The following is a 12,676-nucleotide window of genomic DNA, read 5'->3' as shown; positions in this document are numbered from 1 at the left end:
CTATGAATACTAGCAGATATTTGTATCCCTTTATGTTCCTGTAGAAAATGCAGTGCTATATGATTGGGAGCTTACTCTTACCTCTAATTTTAGGGATCTCTTGTTCAGAGAAAAAAAATCTGTAGTGTGGTTCAGCCACTACAGACAGTATGTATAACCCCATAAGTCATTGCATGGCAAACAGACCCTTTCTCTTGTGATCTTTTAATACAGTGTGGTGTCCATAATCTATCACTACCAGTTCCCCTGAGTGGAGCCATCTTCTTGCGGATTCTCTCTTGAATCTTGATTACATGTAGCCGTAGGTTATCACTATCAATTGCCCAGAAAACCCCTTTAAAGGGAACCAGTCGGATGAACTAAGCCAAACTAACCTGTCTTTGACATTATACAGTGCCAAAACTATCCCTTTATTGTTCTACCCAATACCTGTAAATGTCCACAGTCCTTTGGTAAAGTTGACACACCATTTATTCATATTCATGTTTTTCTTGCTCAGTTGCTTTTGATTGACAAGGGCCCTGCTTTCTTTTCAGCCGAACAAACTCAGCTCTTCTCCCTCATTCTCCCCCTCCATCAGAAATGAGAGGGTTATTGTCTGTGTGGGACTGACTTGCTGAAGAGAAATGTAGCTCCTCATTTACCCCTCCCACAGGAATTCTCTTCAGTAATCCCTCTCTCAACTCCCTCATTCACTCCTTCCTCAAGAATTCTCTTTAGCGAGTCACACAGCACCAGCTCTCTTATTCCTGAGGGAGGGGGGAATGAGCTGGAGGCGTGGCTGAGCAGGAATGACATGAATATGTCGGACTCCGCTCACAACAAACATGATCAGATACACATGGGGTCATTTACAATGATGGTCCATCAACTTTACCAACGGACTGTGGAACTTTACTGGTATGGGTGGAACAACACAGCGGTAGTTGTACTTCTTTATAGTAGCAGTTTTCAAAGATATGTTATGTGGGTTACCTTACCTGACAGGTTCCCTTTAAGACCTTGGATGAGGGATCATGAAATTGATGAATGCATGTTTTGGTCTTTCACTTTTAATAACCATGTACTAAGAAGTGAATTGCCCCCCTAATGTACTTGACCGTTTTCAGCACATGGTTGGCAAGTAAGGATGTTTTGTTCTGAACAATGACTTGCCATAACATTGTTTCTATTAGAGTAGAGTTTCCTGGATGCATTACTATCATGTTTCATCCAACAAGGCCATATGTAGTAGTGGAAGTATATTCCTGCGTTTATGCTCTGCTCTCTGGTTGCCCAGCAACTGTTATCCTCTTGGGATGGTAAAATCCATCACACTATTCTTGACGGTGAATATCAATACGTACATTACATGGGAAAACTCCTGCTGATTTTTTTCATGTTGCAATTTATATTATTATATTCTGAAGTCTTTACACCAACTACTAATGTTAGTGTGAGACCCCTATTCATCTCTTATCAGATAGGTCATCAATATGTTGACATAGAAAACCTCTTTAAACTGTCCCTAATTTTTTAAGATCTTTTCCAAAGCCTTCAGACCCAACCACTGTTTCCCCATATGCTTAATGAGTGTTAATGTTTTCACTGTAGGGAGAGGTGTTGTATTTCCCTTGAGAACAAAAGGATTGTGCATGTTAAAGCCCTGCATGCTCATCCGTACTTTTAGCTTAAAACTAGGATAAGGCATTTCCACTTTGACAAACCTGTTTAGCATGTGGAAAAGGACGAATGTGCTAGTCTGATCCAACACAGTTTAAAGGAGTCCTCGCTTCATACAGAAATATTGGGGCACATTTACTTACAAGGTTACCGGAGTTCACTTAAAGTGCATTGTCTGTGTATAATGCTGCATGGGGCAATTCACTAAATTTGTGCGCCTGAAATCATGAATGTTTCGCTTCCCCGCACTGGTCCGACAGAGTTCACCATCTTTTTTTGTGCTGCATCTTTAACATAAGGCGTGCAACACAATTTGAAAGTTAAATATGGCGCTCAGTCCGAATGAGTCAGACCGTCCGATGGCACGTTCCCTAATTTGTGTCACATGGAAGCCATTGCTTCTGTGCCACAATCGCAGCGCACACACTTCTTAAATACTTGTTTAAGCCATAAAGAACATGCACAGTCCGACTAAAGTGCATCGCAAAGCGGCACAAAGCCCTTAGTAAATATGCCCCATTATGTAAGGACTCCTGGTCTGCCAGCCGAACTGAACCACTGGCACACAGGGGGATCATATTTCTGTATGATGAAAAGACTCCTGTCATTTTTACTTTGTTCAGTTCATGGGATCGGCATAAGGTCCGTTTCCAGGGGCTGAACATGTTCGTCTGCAGGCGGTCTGACTCATGGATTGTAGTCAAGCAGTTACTATTGTATATAGGCTTACATTGTAAGGTGCATATTTCCATCCCCTACAGTATCTTTGACTTTTCCACAAGGAAGAGCCAGGCATAATAAAAGTAATGCATTTTTAGTCCACAACACATAATTATATTTTCTATACACCCACCTAGGAGCGAAATCTTCACTTTCATTTAAATACACCTTTCTGGCTGTGCCATAGCAGGATCCTTGAATTGTGCAGCCCACGTCCTTACCTATATTCTGCTGAGAACCTTTTGTTTGTCAGGTGTGACTCATGCTTCAGATTCTCTCAAAATCCTTGCAAGCCACTGAGCAGGCATAATAAAAAGTGACATAATTTCTCCATTAACCTTTCTTTTTAGTTCTATTTACTGAAATAAGGGAGAAAATGTGATAAAAGTAACGCTGACATTAACAGACAATATACTAGGTGGGAAATTGATCTCCTTTTTTCAGTAAATAAGAGGCAATAAAAATACAATATGTGTTTTTATTTGTTAACATGACAAGTTCTTTGTTAGACTCCCGATATACATTATTGGAGCACTTCAGAAAATTTCTCATCTCAACCATATCTAGCCACTGTTTATAACCTATGCATTGCTTTTTACATTAACTACACTGTTTGCTGCACATTAAAAATGATTCTTTGTATTACATCTAGTATATCTACAAATACTAATGGATTATGGATTTGGAGCAACACACAGAAAAATTGCACAGTACCCAATGTAAACAAGAAGGTATAGCAGCAGACATTCCCTAGGACAGTGGTGGCGAACCTATGGCACGGGTGCCAGAGGTGGCACTCGGAGCCCTTTCTGTGGGCACCCAGGCCTTCACCCCAACACAGAGTTTGCCAGCTAGGACTCCTTTGATCAAATCCTGGCAGTCAAGGATGTCACTTTAAAATGGCACGGATCTTGGCATGTCCCAGGCTTTCTCCTGTGATCCAATACAGCCCAAGACGTGCCATGATGAGCGCTATTTTAAAGCAACATCCTTTCCAGAAGGAGCGAGAATGTGTGGATAGAGATGGATTGTCATTGGAGCTCCTGCTCTGAAGAGGAAGAATCAGGGGACCCTGGAGGGAAGCTACAGTCAAAATTTCTCCATCTTTCTATTGTATTGGTATCCTCAGTATGCCAATACGATTAAAACCTGTGATACAGATGGGATCAATAGGTTACTGCTGAAATTATCATGTTGGCACTTTGCGACAAATAAGTGGCTTTTGGTTGTAGCTTGGGCACTCTGTCTCCAAAAGGTTCGCCATCACTGCCCTAGGATAACATACTAGTGCCACAAAAAAGATTAAAAATACATTCAGTGATTATGAAATAACAATGATTTTAAACAACCCAAGGTAAGGCATACAATGAATGCCACTGAAAATGTTCAGGGCATTACTATGGCATCAAAGTACAAAAGATAATACAATAGGTAAAGGGAAACCACATTCAATGCATACAACATACAGACCGTCGGTGCTGTGCAGCAACCCGACACATGTTTCTGTTTGTTTTATAGATTATGACCTAATAAAACCATAAACATTTGCTTCGATAAAAATGTTACTATTCACAGCTCTCATATTCTCAAAGTCCTCATTGGAAAAGATCATTTTAAAGAGCAAGTCATCGCACTATACGTTAGGTTAGCTGTTTATGTTCTACCAATGCTAACGGGCTAAGGCTGACAATATGTCCAGTTGGGCTCAAATTATACTGGAAGCAAAAATGTGTCTCTTAGAAGCCTCATGTAACATGCTGTATAAGTTGTACATGTTAGAACATTTCAGAAGTAAGCACAAGTGAAATACCTGAGGACAGAGCAGAGTACCCCCAGGGCTGTTTGTGCACTGTGTAGTCGTTGCTGAGGAACAGGTTATTGCAGGCCAGATCTCTGACGTTGATACGCAGGCTGATGGTCTACTTTTTTTTTTTTTTTTTTGAGAAGCTGTTATGTTTCTATTATGCAGCTGCTAAATATTGAGCCGCCATTTCAATGGTATGTACCACCTATAAATAAAATGATATGTTTGATCTGTGTCATCATCCAGCTGGCCACAAATAATCAGCTTCAGTCACTCGACTGTCTGGTTATGTAACAAACACAAAGTCACTTATGGCCATGAGCCACCCTAATAACATATCTTACTGTTGCTTCTGTTAAATATTGGTATCTATTGGGTGGGGGTAGTGTTCAGTTACACAATACATATGAGACCCACATCTGAAAAAAGTTATTATGTACAAAGGAGCAAAATGCAGATGTATGAGGGTGAAAATCTATAACAAATTTTATTTAGATCAAGAGTGAATGCTAAAAACAATTAAAAAACCCTGTCACAGAGGGTAACAAAAAAGGAGCTGCTCCCCAGCGTAGGAGAAACAAATAGTATAGTATCAATAGTAAACATATGGAAGTAGTATATACATATACAAACACGGCAACACGATAAATCGATACACTAGCCGACTGATGGGTACATGAAGGTATACAATACTGGATGGAAAAATGGTTAAAAAACACAAAGGAAATTACCACAGGCAGAAATGAAAGTATACAGAGTATGATATTACCGTGTGATGAATATGGAGCTGGGGAGAGCAGGGGCTTCGTCAGGGGTTAAATATTCTTATCTATTGGATGTAGCATTATGGTAGTTGAAGTAGTTGCCCTTTAGATATCTTCTATCTATATAGATGTTTAGTGGACGGTTCAGTTGGGATTCCCTCTGGTTGCTATGAAGGGTTGATACAATGGATGATTGCTTGTCTCCCTGCATTAGAGGATCATTTACTTTGTACTTGAATATGATTTTAGACAAGTCATAAACAGACTTGTGGTCTTCTTCCTGTAATAACAATTATTTGTTGTGAATTTCACATTTCTGGACATGTGGCAGTTGCAGCCTATTGATAGCCTCATTACTTGTCTTTTAGAGAGAGTCTTGATATGGAAACCCCTTTAGCCATTTTGTAAAAAATTATACATGTTTTCATGGTGTGAACCACAAAACTGTATTGTCTAGCACCGAAAAAGAGGATTGTGTATATATTTATACATGCAAATCTTTTTGAGAAAAGGTTCTGTAATGAATTAGAATGGGGGGAAATATGAAATGTAAAAATAATTACAATTTCTCCTTGTTTTTTTTTTTCTGAAAAAAAATCACAATTACTGGTTCTGTCTGTTTCACATTGGATGTTAACTGTAACCAGCTTTTGCACTACTAAACTAACAGCCCACTAAGGGTATGAAATAACTTATTGGTTATGTTCAGTTTATATACACACCAGGAACGGTCTCAGGATGTACGCTGAATTTATCCATGAACTATACTGGCAAGCGGAGTAATCCTTTTTTCTTCCGTCTGCTTAGTTGCATCCAACAGGATACACTGTATGGAAAATGCATAAAGCTGGGTTTTTCCCTACTGTTTCAGAGAGATGTATATGTTCATTGGAGGCCATAATAGCCTATGGAGGACGGATGCAATTGCATTGTCCGCAGCGATGTTACACTGATAGAAATCGGCAGCAGCCAATCACTAGCTGCTGCGATGTTCACTCCTCCCGCTTTCAGTGGAGATGGTTAGGACAGGAGCAAGTGTCCCACTATATGAGCATACAGGCGGATACATTGTAATCCTTTGTTTAAGGATACATTGGGAATTCTCCCGACGTATCCTTACAATGGAGGGAAAAACCGTGATATGATCATAGCCCACTTCTATGTTAAAACTTAAATTGAAAGTTGAGGATCTTATCTTTTCATATATTATCTGTAGCTTGTTTCTGTGAACTAAAGAACCAGAGAGAGACGGACAATTGTAGAGGGTCTGCAATTGCATCTCGTCTAGGCAATTGCCAACAATGTCTATAGGTGCCCAAATCTTCGCTTCAATAGGTCACAGAAGCAATTTATAAGTTAAGATTCTCATCTTTAATAGTAAAAGCATGTCTAGCTACTAGAGAGCCCAAGATGGGTGTGCAAAACCCGACTCCTTGCAGTTTATTGTCATATGAACTCAGAGTGGATTTTGTTTTTAGGCAAACAGACAAGATGTAATGTAAGAGAGAGGATGCTGCAAAGGTTATTATACACCAACTGAGTGGACTGGTAGTTTAATGGTGCGTCCCTTTAATGAGAAATAGTGATACAGGCATCAAAGTTATTTAGCTAATGTTATAGAGAAATGTAACTATAATTTATTTTGTGAGGCAGAAATGTCCTCTGTCACCTTATTCTTTCTTTCCTCCTTGTAGGTCACACAAGGTGTATCACCTTGTAAGTAGGGTCAGTAAGCTCAGGAATAGCGGTGCTTAGAGTAAATCGCTTCTTCTCTTCTTCTCATTTGTGATGGTCTCTATTCTATTGTGTCTGTTTCCTTCTAAATATCAAGATAAATAATCCATATAATCGTTGAATATGTGGGTAGTAAAAGATTCATAGAAAAGAGCTCTAGAATCTAGGTCACTTTAGAAGCCTATAAACATTAAATACACAAGAGCGAACATGTTTAAGTTTCACATGAATGCGTTTAATCCGTGTAATTGAAGTCAGTGTAATGAAGTTCTAGTTTTTACCTGTTTGATTAATTTTTACAGCATATGATATTATTTTCAGGTTATGAGTCTGCAAATTTTAAACACCGATTGTGTTATCTTCACATTGGTATTACATACAAACGTTGAGTGGCGTTTTACTATACTGGTACCAGAATTGGTCATTGGCTAAAGTTGTGGTCACATGTAATTCTATTACATGATGATCAGATTAAAAAAATTAGTATAGACATGAACATTCCAGTACAGTAGTTTTAGTTCATACTTTTTTTTTGAAAATATTTAGTTCAATTGTTGATGATCTGTTATTTTGTTGCAGGACCATGTAAAGCAGTGTTTCTCCAGGTCGTCCACATCTAATAAGGACACAGATTCTCTTGTGCAAGAAACTGACAGACAGTATGGCACATGGAGTCAGGATAAGCAACAACCTGGGGAGAGGTGAGATGTTTTCTGTTTGTTTGTGCCGTATTTGTAATTGAAACTGTGAATCTGGAGGTTTTCACACAGTGTTAGGCTACCCTCACACAGCCATTTTTTAATGGACGTGTGCAAGTCGTTGTTTATACAGCTAGCACACGTCCACAGTATCTTCTATGGGCTCATCCACAGCCCTTTGTATGAGTCAACCTCTTATGCCAAAAAAATTAGAGCAGATCCTATGCATACCTGAATTTACGGATCATGATTGTGTGAGGCTAGACTTCATCCACATGAACATGTGCACTTTGCTGGCCACAAACAAGAAAGCATGATCCCTTGCTTGTGGCCCATCTATCATTGGCGAGGGAGTGCTGCTGATATCGCTGATGGCAATAGAAATGGACTGTTGACCCGATCATAGAAAGAAATAGGATTTTAATTTAGGCGCTGGAAAAAAAAAAGGCCCAATAATACGCTCATGTACATGAGGCTTTTTATGTTGCTGGTTTAAATTGGTGGCTGAGATGCAGTTTTAGCCTCAGAATCAGATCTAAAACAGCCGCTGGTGCCTGCATGTGGAGAAACCTCATTGTAGGGATTCCAGAAACACTGTGTGATCTTGGCCTATGAAAGGGCATGTAATTGTTATGTTATTGTACCTACTCACTTACTAGCCACATGGCTAACATTTGTGCAGTTCATTTTGGCGTTAACCACAACCTTGTAATATAGATTAACTTTGTAATTTTAAAACAACCTTTCAGATTTCTTTTACAAAAATGTTTTTGTTATTAATTATTTTATATAATTTTTTTTTACAATAAAAATAGTATAATACCAAGGAGAAATGCTTAGAAGACAGGTGGGCTGTCTTATAGCTATGAAGGCATAACACTTTTCTATAGTCGTTATGATTTCAAAGATTCTTACAGGAATAATTGATAGCAGTCCATAGGATTAGGCTACGTACAAGGTTGTGGATAACCATCCTTCTCTATTATAATTGTAACAAGTCTGGTCTTTTTGGGGAGTCACAGGATTTCTGGGAAACGTTTCTTAAGTGGCAGCTGGAATGCTGTCAATGTCCGTATGTAGTTTACATAGTGCTATGGATGAGAAACACATGAGTAAAATAAAATGTGCTTTGTTTTCCACACCTCCTTCCCTTTTCCTGTTTTTGATAGAAGTTTACGATACATGTAAAGGCGGATCTTGCAGACAATAGATTAACTTCTCCAATGGACGCTGTGTTGTTATTACACTGTCCTGTTTGCCAATTCGTTTCTTGGTATCTGAAATTGGCGTCCTCTACCATCTAGCTTACCAACAATCTGGTTACTGCTCTGTTTATAGGCTGAGGTGTGTAGTCCTGTTCATGGATTCATGTAGACAATGTAATTTTCATCTGATACCTCTCTATCCCTCATCTGTGACTGGCAGCCATTGCCCTCTTACTGTTAGTATCCTGCAGCATGAAATAGGAGTGTCCATAGCGTTAACATTTGTGATCTTGCTTTACAAGTACTCTATTGTTTAGCGCGGTTGACTCCAGTTTCAGGTCAGCACACCACCTTGTCTACACATAATAGACTTTCTATCTGCTTTCTTCCACTGTACAAATAATAAAATGCAATGTGCTGGCTCAATGAAGTATTTATTTTGTAATGTTACATGGTGGCTTATCAGGAATAAGATAATATGTAGACTTGCCTCTTAGGCCTGAAGGGCATGCTGTAATAAGCCATACAAATACGTGGGGGCATTTGGTGGTTGTTAACCGTTTACCAAAACTGATCCAATCTATTGTTTCCTGGGGCCGCCCCTTCCTAAGAGGATACTTGCTTTCTCAGCTGAAATGAGCATGTATACATACTGAAAAATACTAACTTTTATCTGTATAGGGTGGTTTGAAAATCACATAAAGTCCCATTGATCTTCTGCATGTGAACATTTTCTATTAGACCTTTGAAGGCTGTTTAACATGTGTCATTGACACGCTTACCCCTTGTGTACTGACCATGAGGATGACCAGTTGTATTAACCATAGTTCATCTCCTTACAGTATGGCTATTCCTGCATGGAAAGGGAGGTTAACTTGTGATGTCTTTTTTGATGCTTCTTCTAGATACTAAATTCTGACATATAAAAAGGATCTTTAGACTGAAGAATGCTGTGCAAAGGATGTGGTCAATTATATTCATTTGGTCGTAAGAATTAATTTGAGAGACCATGGTCAAATCAGGTCAAAAACTTTTGTGTGTCTACATGCAGTTTATGTGTATTATGTATTGTCAGCTGATTTGGTGGCGGCCATATGCTTTGCAGGACTTCTGTATTGTATCACCCAATAATATACAGGCAGTCCCCGGGTTACATACAAGATCGGTACTGTAGGTTTGTTCTCAAGTTGAATTTGTATGTAAGTTGGAACTGTATATTTTATTATTGTAACCGCAGACAAATTTTTTTTGGTCTCTGTGACAATTGGATTTTAAAATTGTTGGATTATCATAAGAACCAGAATTAACAAAAAAGATTAAAAGATTCATTACAGACATCTGTGATAACTGTTATAGCTGGTTATTGTAGCCTGGGGCTAAAGTACAATAAATTACCAACATCCAGAAGGCCGTTTGTAACTAGGGGTTGTCTGTAAGTTTGGTGTTCTTAAGTAGGGGACCGCCTGTATATAATTTTATGTTTTAATGAGTGATGACTTCCCACTGTTTGTTTTTGGATTTGTGCAAGCCATGAAAGGACAAGTCCCCGTCTATTTTTTGGGTTCATATACATGGCTTTGGTATAGGACCTGCGTTATTATTTTTGGCTTGAGCAAGCAGACCTTGAGCACTGGTGACACACGGACTGCAAACAGACCATGGGACCATTGTTTATGTGGCCTGATATTGCACACATTCATGTACTGAAGGCCTTAGTTTGTAGGATCTGTGTACTACAGGACAACACAGAAAGGTGCCTATTTCATGCATATTGCAATAGGGAGATTTACAAATTAAAATTTGACTGGATTTTGGTGCAATATCTTTCAAAAACCTTAGCATGTACCACATTTATTATTTCATTATTTTCATTAGGTCTTTGTGGCACAAAGCAAGCCTACTAGGGTTTGGGACACATGTAGCATTTGATAAGCATACAACATATATTTTATGTTTTTAAGTTTTCAAATCCTTGTAGAAATTGACCCAATAAACCACTAGAAGTTTGTTGCCAAGCAGCTGAACACCTTCCTGTTTCTTTCATGAACCAGTGCGGTTGTCACATGTAGAAAATCAACTTTGAAGGGAGATGTAAATTGGTTGTATAAAGTCAAGGAGGCGAAGATTTTAACACCAAAATTCATGCTCTCTCTTCCTCAGAAAGCCCTCTTCACTGTAATTGATGTTCCTGCATGCATGATGTCAATCACAGAGGAGGAGGTGTGCAGAGCTACCCACCTTGACTTCAGTGTTAAACTCTCCGCCTCCTTGACTTTATACAACGCATTTACATCTCACTTCAAAGTTGATTCTCTAGAATGCCACCACACTGGACCATCAAAGAAACAAAATCTAGAAGGTGCTACGCAGTTTGACAATACACTGGTAGTGGTTATTTAAGACTTTCTCCTCATAATTGACGATTTGTAGGGGAAAAAAAAAAAGTCGACCCACTTGTTTTGCTAGTAAGAAGCAAAAACAAACGTTGTGAGGGTCCTCACTATATCCTTTTTTTTTTTTTTTTCATCGAATTGGTTTTTTATGCATTGGAAATGAGAATTTTTTTCATCCCTCATAGTTATAATCACAGTGTATTGTCAGTATAGCTATTGTTATTGTAAATCATATATTACTTTAACAGGTCAAGCCACATTATAGAGTTATATAGGTTTCTAGCTAAAATGTTGATTAGTTGGGAGCTATATGTAGTTACATTACAGGTTTTGAATTGCTTGAGGCAGGTCACACCAGATATGTCCTTATGATGAATGAAGTGCAAGTCCACTGATGTCATGATAGGGTGCTCGGATGTCCTTGAATTGGTTTCTTGTTGTCGAGTGAAAAATAAGTATTTTGCCTGAGGCCTATGATATGTTAAGCAATGCTGCCTTTACCTGCATCCCCCTCCCTTGTCTCCTGGCAGCTCTTTTCTCCCTCCCCCTCTTTCTCTCCTCCGCATCCTCTCTCGCTTCTCCCCTGCTTCCTTTAATTTCTAATGGTCTCCGCTTCATCCCTCCCCCATTCTCACACTCTCCTTTCAGGCTATATTTGCCTACACTCACCATGTAAATTGCCAGTCTTGTCATCCTCATCCTCTCCATTATTAATGTCTAACAGTACACTTGAATAACGTAGCTGTATACGCCATACGTAATGCTTCTCGCAAAATCCCATCCTCTGCAGAAAACAATGGAAAGTAGTGACTGATATACCATACTAATGTGTATATGTAGCATATATAATCTACCTTACTGTGTTATTCTTTCTGTATTTTACTCCAGTTGTCGGAAAACTAGCATGGATCAATGCAGTAAATCTTTTCCATGTCATCTCATATCTATTTCTATGAAGCCATACTTGTACCTTAACACCCTGTGGTGTAAGCTGATGGGCCCCAGTGCAAAGTCTATGCCAGGCCCCTGACTATAATGTATGGTTTATAGAAATTAGTCTTCTCATACGGGAAAGTGACACCATAAGGGCCCCCTAAACCTCTTGGGCCCTGGTGTGACCGCAACCTCTGCACCACCTCAAGTTATGCCCCTGTTAACAACACTAGTTTCCAAGGCAATGCATCATAACTAATTTAGAAGGTCTTCCCCTCAATCTATTGCTATTTCCAAGGAGAGCACCAGCCACCTCTCCTGACATGTCTATCCATTCCATAATACAACAATTCATAGTTTACTCTGTCTCTTAGAAGTTTCTATATAAAATGAATACATGTTACTTGCATGGGCTATATTGTCCAATAAGTGCTGACAGTATTAGACTTTGTAGAGACACACCCCTTTAGCAACGGGAATGGTAACATCCTGTTGTCAGTTTGTTTAAACATAATTGTAGGGTGCAATAAGTAAAAGTGCTAAAAAGCTGCTAATTCATGGGCAATTCAGATGTTCACTAAAACAGGTCAGAGGTCCACTGTAAATGCTCCTACTTGCTGTACAACACAATGGGGGTCATTTACTAACGGCCCGATTCGCGTTTTCCCGACGTGTTACCCGAATATTTCCGATATGCGCCGCTTGTACATGAATTGCCCCGGGTTTTTGGCGCACGCGATCGGATTGTGGCGCATCGGGGCCG

General features: G+C 39.2%; 1 protein-coding gene across 1 annotated transcript in view; it reads left to right on the top strand.

Annotated features, from left to right (window-relative positions):
* KIAA1671 (KIAA1671 ortholog) overlaps window positions 1-12,676 on the top strand; it is a 105,297-nt gene that overhangs the window by 80,874 nt on the left and 11,747 nt on the right. Inside the window, exon 6 of the mRNA XM_072147110.1 lies at window positions 7,264-7,385. Within this exon, the coding sequence (XP_072003211.1) occupies window positions 7,264-7,385 (122 nt within the window). The remainder of the gene's footprint in view (window positions 1-7,263; window positions 7,386-12,676) is intronic.

Source organism: Engystomops pustulosus, chromosome 1 (assembly GCF_040894005.1).
Source record: "Engystomops pustulosus chromosome 1, aEngPut4.maternal, whole genome shotgun sequence".
NCBI lineage: Eukaryota > Metazoa > Chordata > Amphibia > Anura > Leptodactylidae > Engystomops > Engystomops pustulosus.
The sequence above is the reverse complement of the archived record's forward strand: the minus strand, read 5'-3'. Positions and strand labels throughout refer to the sequence as shown.